This window comes from Rhinolophus hipposideros (assembly GCF_964194185.1).
Source record: "Rhinolophus hipposideros genome assembly, chromosome: 2".
Classification (NCBI taxonomy): domain Eukaryota; kingdom Metazoa; phylum Chordata; class Mammalia; order Chiroptera; family Rhinolophidae; genus Rhinolophus; species Rhinolophus hipposideros.
The window spans coordinates 97547706-97573525 of NC_138048.1; the positions used below are offsets into that span (position 1 = coordinate 97547706).

Consider the following 25820-nt stretch of genomic DNA (forward strand, 5'->3'; position numbering starts at 1 on the left):
AATGTTTACATAGTCGCAACCAGAAAACCAGAAAATGAAGTTTAACAAACAAGTCCGTTTATAATAACTACAAAAAAAAACAAACCCATAAAATACTTAGGAATAACTTTAACAAAAGACATGCAATTACACGATACCTCTTTACTAAAAACGTCAGAATAATGCTGAGAGAAATTAAAGAAGACCTAAGTAAATGGGGAGCTATGCTGTGTTCACACATCCAAAGACTCAATTTGTTAGATGTTGGTTGATATATAGATTCATATATATATATACACACATACATACACACAGACACACACACACACACACACACACACACACACACACATAGATAGATTCATTGCAATCCTAATCAAAATTCTATTGGCTCTTACAACTCAGTAATAAAAAGAAACACAGCCCAGTCAAAAACAGGTAGAAGAATTGAACAGACGTTTCAGTTAAATGGATAAACAAATGGTGGTACATGCATATAATGGAATTTTATTCAGCAATAAAAGAAATTGCTGATGTACACAATAAGATTGTCATTAAGCCCAGTGAAAGAAACCCAATACCACAATGCATAATGTGTGATTTCATGTATATAAAAGTCATGGGGGACGGAAGGAGAGACCTCACGGGGTATGTGAAATTCTGAGGAGTGATGGAAATGTCTATGCCTTGATCATAGTGGTGGTTTTATGCACATATACAAGTGTTCAATTACAAGAAGTGTACAATTAAAAGATGCATTGAATTGAGTCTTTAAACATGCAGTTTGTTCTGTGTAAATCATACCTTAAAGTTGATAAATAAAATAGTGACCAACAAACAAACACATGGCAAAAAATATATATTCAGTAAATTAGCTTTATTGGTGTGGACCAATTCTAGTTGCTAGTTCATATTATCGTAACAGTCTTATTCCCTTGAGATTTAACAGTCCTTTTAAGGATCAAGTAGCTGCCAAATATGTTAAGCAAATAAAAGACTTCATTGTTTCTTAAGTTCTTTGTAGTAAGAAAGTGTAACAGTGGAATTGGTTATTCTTTTTTTTTTTCTGGTGGAAAGAAAAGCAGGTTTATTCAAAATGCCGGCATTCTGGGAGGATGGTGGACTCCAATCCAAAATTTATCCCCAGAATCAGTTTTTTCTTGTTTTGGTTTTCTAGCTTGGATTTCCTATGTTCCTTCTTTTCTTCTTTTCCAAGCCATTTTAAACCTATTACTGAGAATTATCAAAGTTGGATTTGTTGACTTGGGAAGTTAAAAAAATCTATCTTTTGTTTCTGACCTCTTAGTAGGTGAACCTGTAAACTTCTTCAGACTTCTTTAGCTATTCAAACTGCTCTCCTCGACACATAACTTGAGCTTTATAATTCAGATATGGAATCATACCAAGTGAATATATATAACAGATCTATGGTTAAATATGTAATTTTTAACATTAGGAAAAGTAAATGAAAAAAAATCCAACTTTCCTTGTATGCAACCTCATATAATGTGGACATAATCATGAACTGTAAAAATTACAGTAAATCTCCCCGCATGTAAACAATGTTATGGCATCTTTAATTTCATCTATAGTTTTAACATACATTGATGGGTCACTTTCCTATATATTATTGTAAAAGTACTTTAAAAACAACGTCATCATTTTTTGTTTTGCTGTAAGCTTTTCTGCTACTTAAATTATTGTTTTCCATTTTCATTTAGCCTTTTTTGATACATTCACATATCGAGCACACTTACGATTTTCTTATAAGGCTGAGAGAAATGGATTTAGAAAATATGATTATTGGATATGATGTTTAAACAAGTGTGATATTTAAGATCTGCAAAAGGTTAAAGAAAATAGCAATTCTTGGTCACTGAACTACTTCCTGGCTCTTCCTGGCTGGTGAGTCAAGTCTTACAACGTTGGTAAGAACGCCAGCTTAAATTATTGTCTCTGATTGAAATTCCCACAGACTTTTTTAGGTGTTATTATCATTTTTCTTACATGAATGTAAGGAAACGTATATGAGGGAAATGTTGGATTAAAAAGCACATTTTTTTCATTTCAACCCAGTAGTTTTCTTTTTCTCTTTCCTTTTTTTTTTTTTTTTTTTTTTTAGAGAAGAGGAAAGCAGGTAGTGGGGTTCTGGTATGTTCAAAGAAATATTGTCTCATGATTGTACAATCTCACTCCTCTCTGTCAATTTCATGCACCCTGTGATGTAACTTTTTAGACCTGCTGTCTTCTGCCTAAGGTCAATGTCTAATAAGAATTAATGGCAGAACATGAAATCTAATTTCTTTTTTTTCTGTTTTGTTTGTATGTTTCTTCTGTTCTTTATGTTCCACATACAAGTGAGATCATATGGTATTTGTCTTTCTCTGACTTACTTCACTTAGCATAATTCCCTCTAGGCCCATCCACATTATTGCAAATGGGAGGATTTTATTCTTTTTGTATAGCAGAGTAATAATCCATTATATATATGTACCACAATTTCTTTATCTAGTCGTCTGTCAATGGACATTTCAGTTGTCTTCACGTCTTGGCTGTTGTGCATAGTGTTGCAGTAAACATAGGGGTGCATATATCTTTTCAAATTAATGTTTTGAATTTCTTTGGATAGATACCCAGAAGTGAAATTGCTGGGTCATAAGGTAGTTCTATTTTTAAGTTTTTGAGGAACCTCCATACTGTTTTCCATAGTGGCTGCACCAATCTGCGATCCTACCAACAGTACATAAGGGTTCCCTTTTCTCCACATCCGTGCCAGCACTTGTTGTTTGTTGCTTTATTGATGATGGCCATTCTGACAGGAGTGAGGTGCTGTCTCATTGTGGTTTTTACTTGTATTTCTCTGATGTTTAATTATGTTGAGCATCTTTTCGTATAACTGTTGGCCATCTGTATATGCTCTTTGGAGAAATATCTATTCAGGTCCTCTGCCCATTCTTTTGTAATTAGATTCTTTGTTTTTTGGTGTTGTTTGAGTTTAAATACATTTTGGATATTAACCCCTTATCAGATGTGTCATTGGCAAATATCTTCTCCCATGCAGTAGGATCTCTTTTTGTTTTGCTGATGGTTTGTTTCCTTTGCTGTGCAAAAACTTTTTAGTTTGATGTAGTCCCATTTGTTTATTTTTTTCTTTTGTTTCCCTTGTCCAAGGAGGTATATCAGTGAAAATATTACTAATAGTAATACCTGAGAGTTTACTTCCTGTATTTTCTTCTAGGAGTTTTATGGTTTTGGGTCTTACATTTAAGTCTTTAATACATTTTGAGTTTATTCTTGTGTCTGATGTAAGAAGGTGGTCATTTCATTTTCTTTCATGTATCTGTCCAGTTTTCCCAGCACCATTTTTTGTTTGTTTCTATTTATTAATATAATATATATATATACTACAGTTATAAAATACTATGCATATTATAAAGTATACATTTATAGTAGAAATTTTAAAATTGGTAAGTAAATCTGTAATAAAACATTTAAAAATTTTATTTTTGTTATTAAAGGGACATCATATTTTGTCCTTAAAAAATACACACACATATACATGGTTCTAGGAAGATACCAGCACCATTTTTTTAATAGACTGTCTTTACCCCAGTGTATATTCTTTCTTCCTTTGTCATAAATTAAATACCACGTAGGCATGGATTTATTTCTGGGCTCTCTATTCTGTTCTATTGATCTATGTGTCTGTTTTTATGCCAGTACCATGCTGTTTTGATTACTGTGGCCTTGTAGTATAATTTGATGTCAGGTAGTATGACAACTCCAGCTCTGTTCTTCTTTCTCAGGATTCTCGTCCCACAGACTTTTTGATGTTACGATTTTTAAAATTGGGAATGGTAGAAAGAAAAGCCATGTCTTTAAAGAAATTCTTTCCTGTGGGCAGCTCCACCTTAAATTAAAAAAAGTGGGGGGTGGAAGGGGGAAAAATTAAGTAAATTATCCTTAAAGTCATTAAAATGTGATAAAGCCACAGCCTCCTGTTTTATTTTCTTTATGACTTTGAAAGCAAAAACATCAAATGTTAACTGTGTTAAAACTTAAATTGTGTATATTGACCAGAGAGCAGTAGTTATTTCCTAATAGAGGTGCAGGAAGCTTTAAAATGCTTGTTCATCCTTTATCAGTATTACAAAATGAATCAGCAATTTGCTAAGGTCAGCAAACCTTTATTTTGAATTTTAACAATAATATGTATTTTTAAGAATATAGAAGAATTTAGGTGTAACATAGGAATCTAAATTTGGTATTAAGTCATTAACAGAATTTGGTATTAATAATTAACAGAATTTTAGGTCTGGAAGGTTCCTTTTGGGTATTATATCTTACTTTTTAGGTTTGAGAAATGTTAGGAGGTGACCGACATAGTAGAAGGATGTGCACCATTCTTACCTGATTTAGTCATTAGTTACTTACATTAGTTGCTGAAAATGGATTACTGACCACTTAGATGGTTTTCAGAATTAGGGAAATTGATTTTCAGGGAAATTGATTTTCAGATTACCGCGCCAGTGAGGCCAAGGTGGAGGTGGCCTCATGTAAGTCAGTTGTAATGGCTGTGCTTAGAGTTGTCAAGCCTTGCTCTCCTTTGGTCATTTGTCTTGCCGGTATATTTCTAGCTCCCAGAAGGATGTGCTAGGGCTCCCTTTCACTCTTCATGGCTCTGTAAAAGCTATCCAAGGACTTCTCCCTGAGTGCTTGTCTCAGTGCCATTGTTCCCATATATATTAGAATAGCTGACTGTGCTGTCTTTGGAAGATAATGTCCATGATCTAGGTTTTCAGTTTATACTGAAAATGGCCAGGTGATTGATTCAGAAGCAAATACCTGCGTTGGACCAGCTGCTCTGTTATATGCTTGAGGGCAGAAAACAAGTCAAAGTTGTGACATTTAAGCTGAGAACTGAAAGGTGAGGAGTTAGCCAGCTGAAGAGCAGAGGTCCAGGGAGCAGTCACAGCATATGTAAAGGCCTTGAGGTGGGAAGGAGTTTGGTGCCTGTGGGGCAGGAAGGAATGATGGTGAGGCTGGAGAAGAGCGAGAAAGGGAGACAAAGGCTTGAGAGAGGCTGGGTTAACAGAAAACCTGACACCCAGGTCTGGAGGACATGCTAAGGATTTAGAATTGGCCATAAGAAATTTGGGAGGCATCATAGGATTTTTAGCCAGGGAGGAATCACTGTGATGTGGGAGAATAAATTAGAGGGACCCAGAGGGCTTGAAGGACTCCTTCCGCCTTTGGCTGCTGCAATGACAGGAGCTGTCGCCATGTCCCTGCATCTGCAGTGGATGGTTGTACTTAACCACTCCAGCTTCCGGATCAAAAGGAACAAGCAGACCTACCGCACCAAACCCGGTAACGTGAAGGCCCTCGACTCCTTCCCCTACAACGGGGCTGCCTCGTCACGAGATACTGGACGTGGAGCCAGCGGCCGCTGGCAGAGGTGTGCTGGTTGGTGATGGTTGTCAGGAAGCGGCAATGCGGCCAGTGACAGCCGGCCACCTCCTACGTGCGGACCACCATCAACAAGAACGCCCGCCCCCCCCCCCCCCCCCGCCCCCGGCAGCACCCCGCGCCTGCTCCGCTGCGCCCCGACCTGCTGCGCCCCGACCTGCGCGTGGCCGCCCTCCGCAGAGCCAGGGCCCTCCTGTGCAGCCGAAGCCCCGCACCCCGCCCGCCCGACCCAAGCTATGAAGCATCAGCCGACTTTCCTAAACCAAAAACAAAAAGGGCTTGTAGGGAATGAAGCTTTTGTTATTATTTTCAATAATTGCAGCTAATATTTATTACTTGTTTGCTATGAGCTTGACAGTATGCTAAACCTTCACCCTTATTATCTCATGTGAGCCTCACAAGAGCCAAGTGGGCTGCTGCTGTTATCCCTGTTTTACAGGTGAGGAAGCGAGTGAGAATAGCAGCTTGGCCAAGGTCATTTACGTAGTTAGTAAGTGGCAGAGCTGGGATTTGAACCCAGACAGTGTATGATTCTAGACACGGTGCTGTTAGCTACTTGGCTTGTGCTTTCAGTGCTTTGGTGATGGGCTATTAGTTGTTCTTGAAATTGAGTGGATCACAACTGGAATTTTGTCTTTTTAATAGAACAGAGAAGAAATTAGAGTACTTGGCAGTAGTAAGAATAAAATATTAATATGTGGAATTTTGTTTCACTTTTTATTTTGTATAACTATATTTGTACGTGGGTAAGCTTGTAGGCTATTGCAAAAAAAGCCACTGGTGGCTTGGATTGTGACAGTACAGATGGAGAGAAGTGGATCTCAGTGTGGAGAGGCAGGCGCACGAGGTATCCATAAGATTGGATACAGGGGCTGAATGTAGGGAGCTGTCGGGGGTTTCTGGTGGGAGCAAGGTCAGTCCTGGTTTGCGTGTGCTCAGTCCTCTTTAAAGGCGTCTGACCCTTCTTAGAGGGGACCTCCCGGGAGCTGTTTCTTTTACTACCTGACTCTCTAGCTTCTCTCAACTGCAGCGGATAGGACTTGGGGTTGGCATATCATCCAAATCTGTGTTTTACAGCAGATCAGGAAGCTGGCTGCGAACGTGTGAGGTGATCTGTCACCCCAAAATACCTAAACGGGGGTTGAGCCAAGAGTAAATTCTCTCTGGAATCGGAGGTGAGTAGTGAGCAGGCCACACAGGCACACAGGTGGGCTAGCAGTAGCCCTCGAGTGAAGGTATGGGGGTTGTTTTTGCTGTAGTCTCTGTGGGACTCAAAGAACATGTAGGTTCTAGTGTTGAAGAGTCAAGAGTCCTCCTTCTGAAGTTCAGGTCCAGTTCATTTGTTCCTGGCTTTCTGTGAGGCCCATTTTCTTATTTTCATGCATGACCTTTTAGTAAAACCTGGCTGGCTCCTCACATTACTGCCAGGGGTCTCCATACTGTGCATTCAGCAAATGCTAACTAGAAACAAAGCATGGAGTAGTTAAGTGCCTGGTACAAATCCCCCTTCTCCATCTGAATGGTTTTTTTGACCTTGGTCAAGACACTTCTCACTGAGCCTCAGTTTCCTCCTCTAGTTGGGTGATATGAGAGCATGGTGTCTAGGTTGTCTGAGAAGTCAGTGAGATAAGCTGTAGTATCCAGCACTCAGTTCAGTGCCCTAGTGCAGAATTAGAGCTTACTAATTGCTGATAATAGTTGGTATTTTTAGGATGATTCTGGAGAGACTTAAACATGTTTATGAACAAAACTTATAGGAAGGAGCCAGGAGAGAGAGGGAGAGGGAGAGAGGGAGAGAGGAAGAGAGGAAGAGAGAGACTGGACATAGAGAGGGTGTTAAGAAAAGGTGTTAGATTCCAGAGAAGCAAGGATGGTATGAGATCAAGAGCAGACATTAGCTCTAGACAATTAGTGGATTGTTTTCAACAGGAGGAAACCTGTGGAGGTGGTAAAAGGGGCATATTTTCTGAGATTGGATCCCAGTTATGGTAGTTTACTGGGAGAGATGCTTACTGAGGAAAAAGGTGGTGACTCGGAAGGCTGTTGTGAGTAGCAGACAGGGACACACAAAATAATTGATGAACAGTGCTGAGACCCTGAGATTTCACACTGTTAATGTATAGTGACACCAGTCTGCATGTCTTTATAGTTTTTCCTGGCTGTGCTATGTTCAGCAGAATAACAAGATGCAAAAGTAAGACTAGTATAGTTTTAAGAGTTTGCATGACAGATGTAGGAAAGATTAAGGAGGCTGGGTACTTGGGTGCAGGGATATACCATGTTTCCCTGAAAATAAGACCCAACCAGGAAATAAGCCCTCTCATGATTTTAATGCATCTTTTTGGAGCAAAAATTAATATAAGACCCGGTCTTCTTTTCAGGGAAACACAGTAGTAAGGCATGTGGTCAGCTGTTGAGTCCTGCTTGGCTGGGGATGGTGACAGTCTTAGAGAAAATGGAGGGCAGTGGTCTGTGTGTTACCACTCGCACAAGGTACATAATTTCTTTGAATGATGGTTCTTCCATACTGTTCTTAACACTTAATTCCTTTTGTTGATAACTGAAATATTAATACCAATTACGGCTTTCTTATGGTCACACCCCAAACACTGAGTTAGTTCTAGTACATAATTTTGAAGTTGTTTTGATTTCACGGGGTATACTGAATCAGTAAATAATAGGTTGTGATCTAAGTCGGGTATAGTTTAAGCACTTAATGAGAGATTTTATTTTCATTGACTACTTCTGAGGAACTTAACATTTCAGCTGTATTGAACACTTTAAAAATAAACACACAAGTAGAATAGAGTTTTTAGATGCATTTCATGTGTTTGTGACTCCAACAGCCTGTCTTTGAGGTGGAATTCAGCCATGATCTGGGCCTGCTCTGTCTGAACTTTGGGAGTCCTTATTTCTCCTTTCATTTGTACTTGGAGTATAGTGAATTGGAAAATAGTCAGTTTTTTTCAGTCACTGAACATTTGAGGACCTTTGTGTTTCAGGTAGTAAGGCGTCAGAACAAAAGTGAACGGCACAGAAATGACACCTGGGAGGAGCCCGTCTGCTTCCCTCAGCGTGATCAGCACGCCATAGTGGGGTACACCACACAACTTGGGGTGCCCACTAGCCATTGGGGTCTAGAAGAAAATATTAGAGCTTCTCACCTCTTACTTTCAGCCTCCGCATGCTTTAAAACATATGTAACATGTAAGAATAGTGCATTTCTAAAATGTATAGACAAACTTACATATATGTATTGCTTGTACATACAAGCTCCTTTTTTTGCAGGTAGTGTGTATGTAATCAAAAAGTGTTGGGAGGCTGCTATATGTTTATATTTAAAAATATTCATTTTTGATAACTTTCTCTTATGATTTCACATTTTGAGAAAACCAAGAGTTTCTATGCATATTGTGTTTCCCCCAAAATAAGACCGAGTCTTATATTAATTTTACAAAAGACGCACTGGGACTTATGTTCATGGGATGTCATCCTGAAAAATCATGCTAGGGCTTCTTTGCCTGTTAGGTCTTATTTGGGGGGAAACACGGTAGGAATCCATGTTCTGAATGGTGAGGTACTTGTACTTGTTGCCCACATTTTGTAGTATAAGGTGAGACTTGTTACATACAAAGACTCATTAATAAAATTTGGCATGGCAAATTCAGCCTTTTTCTCGAGGAAGTCGTTTGCTTCTTTGTGTTGGAGGAAATTGGCCTTTTGTAGAATGTGTCCCTTGTCAGGAAGCACCAAGTCCCCCTACCAGCTGTCGGACGTTGGGGAATGGGGCATGGAGAATGGTGGAATACCGCATGCCTGCTGCACTCTTCAGTCCCATTCCAAACCGCAACCATCCAGGACCCGCACACACCCCATTAACATCTTAAAGCAACAGGAATGGGGCGCTACCCAGAAATTTCCCTGCCCCATTTACTTGCTCATTATAGGTGTTTTCTCAGTGTGAAATGTCTTTCAGAGAGCCATGTAATCTTTGGTTCAAAAACTTCTTTCCTCCCCCACCCTGAGAACCTTTTCCCTAAAATTAGTTAGAAAAACTATCAAGACCCCCTTTAAAATGAGGTAAATTGAATAAATGCTCCGAGATTCTCTAGAGGCTTTTGTTTTCATTTTTGTTTTGGTATTTCATTTTTGGTATTTCATTTTTGTTTTGGTATGAGTATTTTAATTTATATTTGATACTGTCATTTTTGAAAACAGTTTTAACAAGATTTTATTGAAACGAAATCTTGCCTGTGTGTCTTTGCAGGGTGAAGACAATTAGAAGCATGCTTTCACTGAGTTGCCCAGTACCATTTGTCACGCAGAATGTCTCTGAGTGAGAACCCGGTGTTTGCCTATGAGTCTTCGCTGCACAGCGCCAACGTGCTGCTCAGCCTCAACGACCAGCGGAAGAAGGACGTGCTGTGTGACGTCACCGTACTCGTGCAGGGCCAGCCGTTCCGTGCGCACAGGTCTGTGCTGGCAGCATGCAGCAGCTACTTCCACTCGAGAATCGTAGGCCAGGCCGACGCAGAGCTGCACGTTACTCTACCAGAAGAGGTGAGAGGCCTGTACCTTCCAGAATCACCCTGATTTTAATTTAATGTAACTTAGTTAAATCTCTTACGGTTTATTAAGTTAAAAGTAAAACAGTCTCCTTGTCATGCGGCTCAGGAGCGGTTTGCAGGTTCTGGAATGACACATTTCTTTAGCTTTTTAAAAATAAAGTTATGACCTTTTACATGTAAAATTATTAATTTTGAATGTTAGTTCAAAGTGTTTATCGAGCAGTTAAATTACTTGACCCACTGTTAGGACATTTGGAGAGGTCATGCTCGGAGAGGCAACCTGTGTGCCATTCTCTCCCTTTGGACCTTTTCCTGTGATGGAAAACTGTGACTGGGTTTAGAGTTATGTAAGTTACACCCTAAGACATGGCCTCATGGAAAGTAGGTGCTCCATAACTGTGCTCTTTCTCTCCTCTTTCTTCTTTCTTGAAGATGTGTCTGTGCATTGGTAGAAAAAAGATGGTTCTATGCTATATTTATAGAGTGCTGTTTTTACACATCTGTTTCCACCACCCTGGTGTGGAGCTCAAACACCTAAACATTTGGGTCCTTATGAACGTCCTATTAAGAGACCTCTCTCTGGGCTGGGGAATGCTGGTTACACTGACCCGTATTAGAACAGCTTGCTTTGGTTGGTTAGTTAGTAACTGCCACTGGAACAGCGTTGAGCCTTGTGGCATTGGGGCACAAATTAGAATCTGTTAAGAGGAATTTGGAGAAAGTATATAGGCTTCTTTGTGTACAGCAGACCTGTGTGGGCTGCCCTGTGATGGATACGAAGGCCACATTGGCCATGCATACTTCCATGAAATCGTATTTGCACGTAGGGGAATCAACAGATTGTCAGTTCTGTGGTAGAGGTCGGAGCGAGTAATACAATAGCAAGAAAGTGACAAGGAAGGCCAATGATAGGTTAGTCATTGTTCCTAAAATGTAGCTGTGCGTATCGTAATGGACATATACTTCGTGTGGTCTGTATTTTCAAATTACTTAATAAGACTTTCTAAGTAGATCAAAGTTTCATTCATGAGTATGGGAGAAAAGGTGTATATATGCATTCATTCATTCTAATTGGAGTGTAAATCCTATAAGTTTTCAAATATTTAAAGTGTCTCATTATAGTGGCAGATTGAAAATATCTTTATATAACTAACTCACTATCTTAAAAGCCTTTTTTTGGTTATTTTAACTTATTTTTTAAAAAATTAATTGAAATTCAGAAAATGCAGAGATCTCTTGTACACTTTGCATAATTTCTTCCAGTGGTAACATTTTGCAAAATGATAGTATATCACCACCAGGATATTGACATTAATACAGTCTGCCCATCTTATTCAGTTTTCCCTGGTTTTACTTGTATTAAGTGTGTGTGTGTGAAGTTCTGTACAGTTTTGTCCCCTGTGTAGGTCCATGAATCCACCACCTCTTCAAAATACTGAACAGTTCCAACACCCAAAGATCCCTTGTGTTGCCCTTTTGTAATCACACCCACTTCCTTCCCACCTTCCAACCCTTACCCCGGCAACCACTGATCTGTTCTCCTTTTCTAAAGTCGATAATGTTATGTAATTGCAATCATACAGTATGTGACGATCTGAGATTGGCTTTTTTCCATTTGCACTTATCCTTATTTCTTTTGAGATTCATCCAAGTTGTGTGTATCAATAGTTTGATCCTTTTTATTGTCAAGTAGTATTTCATGGAATGGATGTACCAATTTCTATTTAAGTATTCATCTATTGAAGGAAATCAGGCTAATTCCAATTTTGGACTATTATAAAGTTGCTATGAACATTTTATGTGTGCATAGGTTTTTGTATGAACATAAGTTTTCATTTCTCTGGGATTAAAGAGCAGGAGTGTAATTGTTGGGACATATGGCAATTGCATGTTTAGTTTTATAAGAAACTACCGGACTCTTTCTCAAAGTGGCTGCACATTTTACATTCCCATCAGCAGTGTATGAGTGATCTAGTTTCTTCGCATTCTCACCGGTATTTGGTGGTGTCACTGTTTTTTATTTTAATCCATTTAAAAATTAGTTAAGTATGCACAGCTTAGAATATTTTTAAGAAGATCACAAAAATTGTAATATCTCGATCACTCTTATAGGTATTCTGTTTTAAAATTGATTTTGTATTTTTAACCCAGGACGAGGCTTTCTCTGCACTTTGGTATGTTCCATTGCCCCTCACTTTGCAGAGGCAAGTTCCATGTAAAAGTACAAGTTTCCATTAAAAGGGTTTGTTACCTAGAGTCCATGAATCTTTGCTGAAACAGTGCTAGGCATGATTTTTAAAATTTCACTGTGGTCACTTTTTAGATCTGAGTCTTTAAAAATTTTATTAGAAATTTTTGGCGTTTTACCGTTTACTGTGCATTTGCCGTGGACCGAGACTACTTTAAATGCTTTAGATACATTGGTTTTTATCCTTAAAAATTTCCCTTTTGTAGTTTATAGCAGTTAGAGTTTGGAACATAGTGGTCTCGTGCAGCTGGGCTGGCAACAGGCACCTGGCACTTGACTTTGTATGTGTTACAAATTGTGTCCATCTTGCTTTGTTTCATAGATTATTTATTTCAGCTGATGTGGGGAAACTGTGATAATGTTTATGTCCTAATTTATCTCATGTGAGAAAGCCATAATTCATGTGTCAGTAAGAAGATACAGTTCCCGTGAACAGGGTGTGATAAACATGCTTTTCCAGCCTACCTTAGCTTTACTTACCAAATTAAAGTACCTATTGTGTAATTATACAAATAAGTTATCCCATTCCCCTTTTGTATTTATCTATTAGACAGCTTTCAAGTGATGCATTTGATTTTTTTTTTTCTTTTTATATATTAACAGGTGACAGTTAAAGGATTTGAGCCTTTAATTCAGTTTGCCTACACTGCTAAACTCTTTTTAAGTAAGGACAATGTGGATGAAGTGTGCAAGTGTGTGGAGTTTTTAGGTGTACATGATATTGAGGAATCCTGCTTTCAGTTTCTCAAATTTAAGTTTTTGGACTCCACTGCAGACCAGCAAGAATGCCCAAGAAAAAAGTGCTTCCCATCACACTGTCAGAAAACAGACCTTAAATTTTCCCTTTTGGACCGGAGGGATTTAGAAATTGATGAAGTGGAGGAATTTTTGGAAAATAAAAATGTTCAGACTCCTCAGTGTAAACTCCGCAGGTATCAAGGAAATGCAAAAACATCACCTCCTCTACAGGACAGTGCCAGCCAAACATGTGAGTCCATGTGCTTAGAAAAGGATGCTGCTCTGGCTCTGCCATCTTTATGCCCCAAATACAGAAAATTCCAGAAGGCGTTTGGAACTGACAGAGTCCGTACTGTGGAAACGGGTGTCAAAGACGTTCACACTTCTTCTGGTCATCCGAATGAGACATCTGAACATGAATGTCTGGGAGGAATCCAGGACTGTGCAGATTTGCAGGTGATTTTAAAATGTGAAGAAAGTAAGTTAACATTGGACCATGAAGAAGCCAAGAAAGATCCTGCTTCTCAGTGTCCATCTGAAAAAACGGAGGTGACTCCTTTCACCCACAGTTCTTCCACAGACCCTCATGGACTCTACTCTCTGTCTCTTCTACACACATACGACCAATATGGTGACTTGAATTTTACTGGTATGCAAAATACAGCAGTGCTAACAGAAAAGCCTTTGTCAGGTCCAGATGTTGGAGAAGAGAAAACATTTGGTGAAAGTCAAGATTTACATTTGAAATCCGACTCTGGCCCCAGGGAAGACAGTAGTCTTGCCTCTAGTGATCGGAGTAGTGTGGAACGGGAAGTGGCAGAACACCTCGCAAAAGGCTTCTGGAGTGACATTTGCAGCACTGACTCTCCTTGCCAAATGCAGTTATCACCTGCCGTGGCTAAAGATGGTTCAGAACCAATCTACTCCCAGAAACGGTCTGAGTGTCCCTGGTTAGGTATCAGGATTAGCGAGAGCCCAGAACCGGGCCAGAGGACTTTTGCAACGTTAAGCTCTGTCAACTGCCCTTTTATAAGTACTCTGAGTACTGAAGCCTGTTCAAGCAACTTGGAGACTGGAAGTGATGATTATGTTTCAGAACCACAGCAGGAACCTTGTCCATATGCTTGTGTGATTAGCTTGGGTGACGACTCGGAGACAGATACTGAAGGCGACAGTGAACCGTGTTCAGCCAGAGAACAAGAATGTGAGGTGAGGGGAACATGAGTGTGTTGTAGAGTCATTGTTTTACCACCATTGGTTCGGCTTCACTGTGTCAGCGCTTTTGCACCACTCGGGAAATGGGCAGGCTCAGGCAGGGAGGAGGAAGCCCATTCCAGTTAGTTATCGAACCATGTGATCAGTGCTGAAAGAGTGGGATGCAGTTAAGAACTTCTGTGCTCATATATTTCAAGCACGTGTGTCCATGGCAAGGAGTCACACACTGGCTGTTTAACTGGCTGTTTATGTCAAATGCTGTGCCCCAAGGGGGAAAAGAGGAAGGATTCTGTGATCATGACATGGTAACTCCTGGAAAAATGTAGCATATATTCCATCTCTTATTGCCACATGGATCTCTAGACCTAGGACTAGTCACTTGGCAGTGACCTAGAAGGGACTAGTTGTAGGAATGTGGCTTCTAATGCAGAATTTCTTTACATTAGGTCTTCATAGCTATGATTTTTTTTCTTATTTTCCCTTAATCGTGTAAGCTATTAATGAATATCTCAATTTAGCATGTGTTACATGTAGTTGTATGGTATTAATCATACCCAGCTTGATCTGTGTACTTCGGGCACACATGTTTGTATTTGATAGCCTTTTTTTTTTCTTTTTTTTTTGGTAAATTGTTAACCATAATTTCAGTAATAATAAGGGCTTGTGAGTTCTTTATCATTTTAATTAGTTTTATACCTGTTGGAAGACATAGGCTTGAAAAGGGATTTTTCTCCTTGGCTTTGGAGGAAGGGGATTGGTGATTTAATTTAAGAAGTAATATATGCATGAGTTAGCTCTATAGATTTGTTTATGACATTTATAAATCTAGTATTTGCAACTATGAAAAGAATGTTAAAAATAAAACATTTAAGGAATTTTAAAATTCTCTTTAATTTTTATAACAAACTAAGTAGGCTGCCAGAGAAACTGACCAGTGTTTTATTTGCATTTTTGATCATTATAATAAAACTGCCCCACAGTTTTGTCATTAAAAATGTATCTTTTTTCCAAATTTATGTATGTCGCAAGTGAATTTAAAATATTCATAAGGTTTTTCTAATCATTTCTACATTGGCAAGTGAATTCTACATTGGCGTAGCTTTTAAAATGTTATGTGAAACTACCATTTCCTGACAGAAAAATAAATTTTTTGAAATGCTTTAGAAGTAGTAGCATAATTATACCAGTATTAAGTCAGAGTTACACAGTCATATAAAATCAAATAATAAAATAGATTTTTTTTTTTTTTTTTTGGGTTTGGGTAAAATCACTTTAGAAAGAGGCATAAAGATGCCCTGGGGTATTAACATGCCCTAGTAAAATAAATTGTTTTTTCATTTTAAATATACTTGTATTTGTGTTAATGTGTTTGATTTGCTGATAAAATACCTGCTTTTCAATTTATTTGTCTTCTGAACGAACCCTCCCTAAAACAGACTAGAAACCTCGATTAGGACTTGTATAGAAATTGAGAATAGAAGTCTTTTTTTTTTTAAAGTCTAAATGAAATTCTCTGGAAAACAAAGATGTGTATCTTCCTCCTCTTATTTTTAGATATCACTGCAAAATACAAAGATAATTACTAATGTTTATTTCATATTCTAGGTAAAACTGCCATTTAATGCACAACGAATTATTTCACTCTCTCGAAATGATTTTCAATCCTTGTTGAAAATGCACAAGCTAACTCCAGAACAACTGGATTGTATCCATGATATTCGAAGAAGAAGTAAAAACAGAATTGCTGCACAGCGCTGTCGCAAGAGAAAGCTTGACTGTATACAGAATCTTGAATCAGAAATTGAGAAGCTGGTAAGTATATAAGAGTTTCTTTTTTAATAAATTCCATCACACATTCATTCTTTTTTTTTTTTTTAGAGGAAATAGCTATTTCAATTTCTAAGTCAGATTATAATGCTTGATTATACATTAATTTAAAAATGTACCAGTTACCATTTTAAGAAATTAAATTGTATGACATTTCCAGAAAACTTAGGACATAGAAAAAAATGGGGGTGTTCATAGACTATTTTACTTACGTGAGTATGCTATATATTTAGCATTATAGGCTATATATAGTATGTAAGAAGAATTATTTCTGGGTGTTTTTTTTTTTAATGATTTACAAATTAAGGATAATTTTACTATCTACCTAATTCTTAGTGGTTGAGTAAAGATTAAAGAAATTATAAAGCACTTGAATCTCTTTGTGTTGTGTTTGGTGTCTATAAAAGTTAATGGTCCAGTTGTTAGTTTAAATAAACTGTAGACTTGAATAACTTGTTTTGGTTGGTACCAAAACAAACAGACCAATTTGGATCTTTCATCAAAGGGAAAAAGTTCACATGCCGATATGAATGGAAAATTTTAAGATCTAATGAGACCCTAAGTGTGAAGAATGCTTATTACTTAATTGACTCTTACAAAAACACAATTAACTGGAAAATGGATTAATTTGCACCCATGTTTCTGTGTTCCCCTAGTGGTGTTTGGTGGAAGGAAACATTGTATGAAAAAAGACAACCGTGAGAGTGCAGACCTGCTAATGCTAAAAATATGGTTAGAGACAGTAGGGAAACAGTACCTGGAAGTAGTAGAGACATTCCTTGAATGTTCAGTTTTGGGTCTTTGTTAATTATTGGTGAAAGTTTAAAATTGTGATTGTAGCCAGCCTTCAAGCATGAACAATCTAGCTATGAATAGCAGTTAAACAGAAACAATTTAGAAAAAGAAAACCAGGCCTTGATGTACTTTCAAAACAGTGGAAAAAATTTAAAAAATATATTTATGTACTTTGTATATAATTTAATTATACAAAAAAGATGAAGACATATAACTATATAAAAAGATGAAGCCTAGCTGTATACAAAGATGAAAGAGAAACCATATGTTTTACAAGTGGAGAAAGGAGACATATAAAAAACCTATGCGATATTGCTGCATGATTAAAGTGGCTAGGATCAAAGAAGAAAAGTTACAAATTCAGTAATATTTACCCAGCATTTTGGGGGTGTGTATGCCTGTCCATACCTGTAAGCACTTGTATTCTCTCTTATTATCCAACTTTGAATTAAACCCTTGCCATTAGAGTATATCATTTTACCTTTAGTTATTCCATACTTTACTACAGAGATGCTTTTTAGACTTTTGGGTCACGTAGGGTTATTTGAAATCTACATGAAATTATGCTATTACAGTTCTTGGGTATGCTCCTTATATGGTACTTTCTCCCTCAGCTGGTGATAATTTATAGCTGTAGGTGGAATTTATCCAGTTTTCTTCCTCTCCTAAAAACAGAAATGAAAACAAAATCAAACCTTCAGGTTGATCAAGTTTGTTTCATCAGTAACTTTATTTTATACATGGATACAAAGCAAATATGTTGGGAGTAGCTATTACCCTTTAGACCTATTCTGTTTCCTGGCTCATAGGTCTTATTTATATTTTTTTGATTGAAGTCAGATATTGCATTGCTAGACAGTTGATGTTTTTACTGACTTTCAGATATCTAGGATGAAGAGGTCTTGCTACTTTCTTCGGACTTTCTGCCCTCTCTGCCTTTGCTTCAACAGAAAGAGGGGTGCTAGATACAGTGGTTAAAAGTAGGGGATTCTGAATCAGACACATCTGTGGCACTTTGTAACTTTGGGCAGGCTATTTGATTTCTTAGTCCCTCAAGTTTCTCATCTGTAAAATGGGATCATACTAGTTCTTATTCTGTAGAGTGGGTGTTCATTTATGAAGAGTAAATGGTATTCATTTATGAAGATTAAATATATTTAAAGGACTTAGGAAACTGCCTGGTACATAGTAAGTACTCAACAAGTATTATCTTTTTCTTCTTATTATTATTGCCATACTATTATTTATCAGTTTTCAGTTTCGTCTTCCTTAATTGCGTCTTTCTTAACACGTATCTCTTGTCTAAACTGTAAAATTTGGGTTTGGACCTCACCCTTAAATTGCCTCTCTCATTATAATAAGGTTCCTTTCATACGGTCGATGGAATAACTGTTGGTCAGTTTCCAGTACAAAGGAATATTTGGTTTCCCAGCAGTTTTTATGAAATAAAAAAATGAGAGTGGTTAGTATCCTGTTTACCTATTGTATTAATTTGGACTCTTCAGCTACAAGTAACAGAAGCCATGTGAATGAATGAATGAATGAATGAATGAATGAATGAATGAATGAATTGGTTGTAAGGATATAGGTGTGTCTAATTTAGAAGCCAAAGAATGGAGCCAGGCCTCATAAATAGCATCAACCACGGAAGTGGGAAACTGCCAGGTACCCAGAGAATCCTGTCAGCTCATCTCTGTGCACCTTCTCATCGTCCACACCACAGGATGGCTTTATGTGTTTACCTGTGTGTGTGGCCAGAGTGATGGCAGCACAGATCCTTAGTAGCTTCCCTCTCTTCCAGGGACTAGTCCAGAGGGAAACTACAGTTTTAGTCAGTTCAATACATTAGTCCATGTATGTATGGACTAACACTTATAAATTCAGTTCCAAATTCCCAAGGAGGAGAGCATCTGGCTGGCTTGTTTTGGCTCGGGTGTCCTCTTCTGTGACTAGATAGCAGGGACAGACAGCAGAAAAATGGCTTCCAAGAGCCCCCCTTTCTGGGCAGGCAGTGCAGATAGCCCAGCAGGATCTCTTCACCCAGATGTGCCCCAGTCTGAGCTCAGCTCCGTCTCTCCTCTTCCAGATATCCTTGAAGAAGACATATGGGAATTCTTTTGTCAGAGTGACTTGTATTTCAGCTTATTTGAACTCTATGCCCAGTCCTTCACACTGCTGTCTGCCCTAGTGGTTTGCACAGGTGAACTACGGTTGCAGAGTATAAGGGGCGTATTATAAATTGCAGTCCTGCTACAGATGTCTCTCTCAGATGAAACTAAGCTTATAAGGATGTAAGGATATCCTTAATGGCTTATAAAGATAAGAAAGCTGGACCTTTTCCTAGAAGTAAAAGAATTTGATGCTTAAGATATTTATTACATTAGAAAGTTTACTTAGAACGTAGACCCTGGTGATTGATTGATGCTATGGATCTTGTCTTTTGTAAAGAGAAGGACCAACAGCAGTTATAGCCATGCTTCTATCACAGGTTTGTATTGAGGAGTGTGGAGAGTGGAGAATGTGGAGGAGTGTGATGGATATTCTATTTGTTTTCTTGTTTTTTTGTAATTGAGATGTCACTTTATGGAGACAAGCAGTATTTCCCGGTCTTTATAGTCTGGGTGGGATTTCAGCAAACCTATTTAAGGGAAATGACTTGTTTCATAAACATTTTTATTATATATAGCCAATGATTGATTAGGTTAACATACAAATAAATTCACGGTATATATTGTCATAGTCTGGTAATATTCAGGCGAAGGGCCCCATATTTTAGTAAACTGGTCTTTGGCTGTTGGCTGTAAACTTTTTGCAGTTGACTTTAAGAGTAAATAGCATAATAGGCTGTAGATGGATCAGCACATGAAAAAACATGTTTTGATTACAGTAAGTATAATGATTCTAAAATGTCTTCAAGGTGGGTCAAGAGGATAATTATCATATATAAAGGACACTTTTATAGTCTTAATGTGCTGGGAAAGGAAAGGGAGACCTTAGTTCAAATTCAATAAATTAATGAGTTATATTTTTCAACAAAAGTTCTGTCAGAGTCTAAATAGAACCTTTGAAGAAAAGGAAAGGTGTCTATTTATTTGGTGGATAAATTAATGGTAGTGATTTTTAACATTTATTTTGAATTTGCTAGTATGTTAGAGGTTAGACATTAATTCAGCATTGTTTTTACTAAAGATTGAAAATATAAGGCCTTGAACAAAGTTAACGAATCATTCAACTTCTGTTTCGTGTTTGGCTTACAAAGCTCTTGTCTTTGTAGGATTCTTTACAAGCTCCATGTTTATTCTTTTCTGAAAGGATAACTCAAAGTTAGAAAATACATATGTCTCTAATACCATTTAATCCTCAAACAAAGAAAACCTGAAATGAAGGGAACCTTGCTTTTTAAAGAGAAAAAATTAAATTACAAAATACATTTCTCTTAGAAGGTGTCACATATTGATTGAATCAACATATAAGGGATCAGAACTCAGAATATTCGCAAAGCACTTGAACTCAGTGTTCAGACACCATTTTGTTTCATTGCCTTTGCCCATAGTGATGATATAAGAGTAGAACGATCTCATTTGTCCTCAGTGTTTTGCATTTTGTGGTGAAGATGGTATTATTTTATTAAAAACAAACCTGTTTTAGTCGCATCCTGCTGGCTGCTCTACCGACATGCACACTGCCATCTCTAAGCACGCCCACGGGCCCTTCTGGAACGTGGCCTCTGCCACTCTGTGACGCCCTTGAGCAGCACATCTTGAAATGTGGTACGTGTACTGTTGGCATCAAAGTTATCTGGAGATGCTCCATTAAAATATACATTCCTTAGTCCCATCCCAGACCTTTGGGAGGGACCCAGAAATATGCATTTTATAAAAGTTTCCAGCTACATTTTTATTATGCATATTAAGTTTTGGGAATCTTCTGCACTAGAACACAGAGGTCATATGGAGGCTTGGGAATCAAACACCTGGAAATTTTGCTTGGCCGGCCACCTGGGAGATTTGTGGCCTGGGGAAATACCTCCAGTACCCACAATCCCTTATTGATAATATGGGGATAGAACAGTGTCTCCCTCAGGCTGGGTGTAAAGATCAGATGCCATCAGGGATGGAAAGCTTGTTGTACTGCTCAGAGTGCATTCAGGGTTCAATAAATATTAGTAGTAGTTGTATTTTCAATAAAAGTGGTTCTCTCTTTTTTCTATAAACATCTGCTGGTCACTACATATTAAATGTTGTACTATCAGGAAATCAAAGATAAATGAAACATAGTTCTTGCCAGTAAAATGCGTATAGTTTCATAGGGAGCCAGGTTTCTGTGTTTTCATTTTTTCTTGAGATTCATCTTTTCCCCCCACATTCTAGAAATCTTCAAGCTTTCAGAAAAGTTAAATGAATAATACAATAAACAACCTGATGTATATTCCAACAATTAGTAACATTTTGCCATATATGCGTTTTCTTTCTTTCTGTGGATCTTTGTCTGTCTCATTCTGCCTGTTGTGTCTCCCTGCTCTGGTCGGTTGGTCGGTTGGTCGGTCCTTGTTTCTGTCCCTGTCAGTCAGCCTTGGTCTCTTTCTAACTACAGTCGGTTGAGCTCAGTCTCACTTTCTTTCCTTTCCGTCTCTACTGCTCTCCTTTTCTTTTCTGAATCCTTTGAAAGCCACCCCATTATGACATTTCACCCTTAAACGCTTAAACATGCATCTCCTAAAAAAAAGACATTCTTGCAGTCTTTATCCCATATCTTTCCCCATATCTTACCATACCTGAAAAATTTAATAAACCCTCAATATTATGTATAGTCCCTACTCAGATTACCTTCGTTGTTCCCCAAATATATTTCACATGTATGCTTTTTTTGCATATGTGTGCAAACTAGGGTCCAATCATCACATAACTCATTTGGTTATGTTTTTTAGTTGCTCAGTCTGGAACAAGTCCTCTAGTCCTCTGTCTCTTTTTTTTAATGACAGTAACTTTTTGAAAAGTGTGCCCTTCATATTGCGTCATTGGTGGGGGGGCACACCGTGTCAGGGTATCCACCTGGAAATTGCCAGATTATTTTCAAAACTATATTTTTGCCTTTGTAATTGTTCAGTAATCTGTGGAGTGTGACTTAGATACTTTGCAAATATCCTGTTCCCCAATACTCCTATATCCTTTGGTTTTTAGCATATGTTGATGACCTATACACTGGGGATTGCAAAATAATGATTTTTAAAAATTCTGTCATTCCATTTATATTTAATTGGTATTTAAAAAGAACTTTCTTCTCTTACTCTCTCCTTAGTGTCACTCTGGACTCATTGATTAATTTTTTCTAAGTAAGTTTCTTAGAGTCCATAATAGTCCTTAATCTTTTTTATGTTGACATTTTTTCAAACTTGGATGGGGAGAGCCCCCTCACGCTCTTGTGTCCTCTGACATGGCCCCAGTAGTGCTTTTGGCCATCTAGAACAGTAAGTCACAGGCTCACCTGTATCTCTCTTGTCCCAAGATTTGGAATCACCCCTTTCTCCAAAATTCCCTGGTTTCTTTTAGCAGATATTAGACTTCAGAAAGCATGCTTGCTGCTGGAGTGTTGCTCCTTCTGGGCCCTTTCAGTAGACAGAGCTGGGACCAGAAAGGGTGTGTGTGTGTGTGTGTGAAGTCATAAGTGCATTCAATATATATATCATGCTTCAATAAATAAAAGTGAAAAGTATATTAGAAATCACGAATTCATGTAGATATTTCCAATCAAAATGGAGCAATGTAAGCTTTTTGTCTTTGCTGCTTTTTTATGTTTGTATTTTATCTTTCCATTACAGGGATAATCTTGGCTTCCAATTACATTAATATATTTACTCTTTGCTTTATACTAATATGTATATATATATAATAGTCACAAAATTACAATGCAAATGTTATTACTAACAATAAACAGATAAAGTAAAATTTAAGATTTCTTTGCCATTTTTTTGTCCTTAAATATATACCATGAACTGAAGTTTAAAGTTTAAAAGTTATTTGAAGTAATTCTTTGTTTATGTTAACAATTTGATATAAATTAAATTAATTTCTATTTATATTTATTACTAGGATTTACTGTTCACATTTTTATTTGTTTAATTTTTGAATATTTTATTTGTTTAACTTTTGAATGTATGGTTCAAGAGTTAAAACTGTGTTTTAAAAAAGCTGTACTGCAAAGTCTTGATCCCATCCTCTCCCTATATTCTGTTCATTGCTATTTCCAATAGATAATCAGTTTTATCAGTCTGGATATTTTCCCTTGTGTTTCTTTTCTAAAAACAGGTTACTGTTTTATGTGTATTCTTATGACCATTCTTGCTACATAACAAGAATGTTGCTATATGTATACTGTTTTGTATTTTACCCTTTTCACTTAAGAAGTGATTGCCAGGAAATTTTTTTCTGTATTCAAAGAGGTTACCATTCAAAGAGGCTCCATGATACTAATTGTGGCTGTAGCACAACTTATCCAGACCAGTTTCTTACTGGTGGACATTTAGGATACAGCACTGAATAACTGTGTACATGGGTTTTTGATGTTTATGGAGCTGTGTCTTTAGGATAGATTCCAAGGAGTAGGATTGTTGCATTAAGGGTAAATACACATGTAATTTTGTTAGATCTTAATAAATTCCGCTTGGTAGGGGTTTTAGCATTTTATCTTTCCTCCACAGTATTTGTGTGTCTCTCTGCACACAAGTTCAGCAAAGAGTGTTGTCAGCTTTTGGGTTTTTTCCATTGTGATAGTGAGAATTGATCTCTTGTGGTAGTTTTTATTTTTATCTTTTATGAGTGAAATTGAGCCATTTCATAGTTTAAGGGCCATTTGTATATTTCTCTGAGTTGTCTTTCAGAGGTTTTACATTGTAGGGAACTATTAGTCACCTTTTTCTAGTAGTGAGTACTCTTTAACCTAGAATAAATCGTCACTGTCTTTTGGCTCTTTTGGTACCAAATTCTTCCACTCCATATCTTTATTGGGTGAGTCACATTTAAAATGATTTTTTAAAAAAATTCTTATATTTGAATGAAAATGTAGATTTGTTGTAATGTGGATGTAAATTTGTTGTCATAAAATGCAGTATGGTAACAGAACACCAACTTTATTAATTTTTAAAGCCACAGCACTTCAAACTTCTGGTTTACACAGTTGCATTATAAGAAAATTAAAATATAGAAATAACAGGACACTGATTGATATTTGGGAGGTGTCTTTAATAATGATATCATGAAATGATGAAATTGAATTACTTTTATTTAACCATCAGTTACTAAACTGAGTGCTATTGAAGTAAATCTGTGTTTTAAAATTAGAGTGAAATGGAAAAATCAGCTAACTTCCTGGAAACTTATTTGTGTAGGAGTTAGCTTAAAGTGCAGAGGAAAAGATGGTAGCTTTTGATGTATAGAAGTAATTATGGTAGAGTTTCAGGGTTGTATTGGTTTTAGTTGTAAAGAAGCAAGTCATTTTGTATAGGACAGACTTAAAGAGGATAGTAATGTCATCCTTTGTTTAGCGGGGTAGCAGTAGTGAGAATATTTAAGATCATATTGATGTTTATCTAAAGCTATAGAATGTAAAAACGATTTGTAATCGTCATAGTATCTGTAGGACAGGTAGTAAGTAGTAGGCACTGTTCTCACCCTCAGGCACCTGCAAACTCATTTTATGAGAAGACTGCAACTGACACACCCTCTGAAAGAAAAGATGGATTTATTGAACATTGGTCTTGGTTTTATTTGTATGTATGTATACTATATACAGAGGGTGTTCGAGAATGTATACACATTCTAAGAAAGGATAACTGTATTAAAATTTTAATACTCAACATATACCTATAACAAAAGATGAATACAAGTCACGTTTGACTTCTGCAATTACAAGAGGTGCTCAAGATGGTTACCATCAGCATCCAGACACTTCTGATTATGGTGAACTCCTGCTTGAGCAACGTTGACCAAAGTGTCCATTTGTGTACATTTTTCTGGTACCCCCAGTATATTGACCTACACCTATTTTTACAAAACAGAACAGTTGTGTAAAAATCTGAACAAGTTGGAGAATACTTTACAATATAAAAAATTTAGTACTTAAATATTAGATGGCCTTGAAATACTTAAGAACTAGTATACTAGGATTTACACACAGTTTTTTAGAAAAAACTTTTATATAAAACAGTAATAGTACTTTTGTATAAAGCAAATGTATTTTTACCCTTTTAGCTATTTTTGTTCCTGAAAAGAATCTGTTTAAAAGATGGCCATTGTAGACGATCAGTATGAAATAACCCACCTAAATGTTAACTGGCCACTTCAGCTGTTCAGAACCTTCAGCAAACCAAGAAAACTGTCAGAAGTTTCACATGAGAAACCTTTGACCTTCTGTCAACATTTATTTGCTCTTAATCGTATAAGTAGCTTGATTATTTGGTTTCCTAGCTCACTAGTGTAGTGGTACAAAAGGAAGGATGAGGTGGGATAATATCAGTAGTAACAAGTGATGGTGGGCAGAAATGCAGGCTCCAGGAAAACTTTAGAAAAAATTCTGGGGTAGACTTTCCTGTAGAGGTTAAAAATGTTAAATAATAATATAGCAGTAAAAATAAACCCCAAATACCCCACCCTACCAAATTCTTCACATTTTAGTATCGCATGCACCAGCTTTCTGACTCTGGGCATGTTAAACTCTGAGTCCCATCCATGAAATGGGTTTAATATTGCTTAAGTCAAGAGTCATTGTGTGAATTACATAGCTGAGATTGTGTATTCGAAAATATTTAGCACAATATCTGGCACAAAGCAAATGCTCAACAGCCGTTTGTCATTATTAGAATCTTGCAATAGTCTGATCAGTTGTACTTCTTTTGGTTGTATTCTGTCCAAAATGTCATGTCCACACTTGTTTATCTGCAGTCCACAAATGCAAAAAAGCTCTGACAGCCACATAATTTTGTCACT

At 37.3% G+C, this 25820-nt stretch overlaps 1 protein-coding gene across 1 annotated transcript in view; it reads left to right on the forward strand.

Annotated features, from left to right (window-relative positions):
- Window positions 1–25820, forward strand: part of BACH1 (BTB domain and CNC homolog 1) — a 47426-nt gene that overhangs the window by 17434 nt on the left and 4172 nt on the right. The window contains exons 2-4 of the mRNA XM_081074570.1: window positions 9716–10008; window positions 12868–14211; window positions 15823–16029. Coding sequence (XP_080930696.1) covers window positions 9775–10008; window positions 12868–14211; window positions 15823–16029 — 1785 coding nt within the window. The 5' untranslated portion in view covers window positions 9716–9774. The remainder of the gene's footprint in view (window positions 1–9715; window positions 10009–12867; window positions 14212–15822; window positions 16030–25820) is intronic.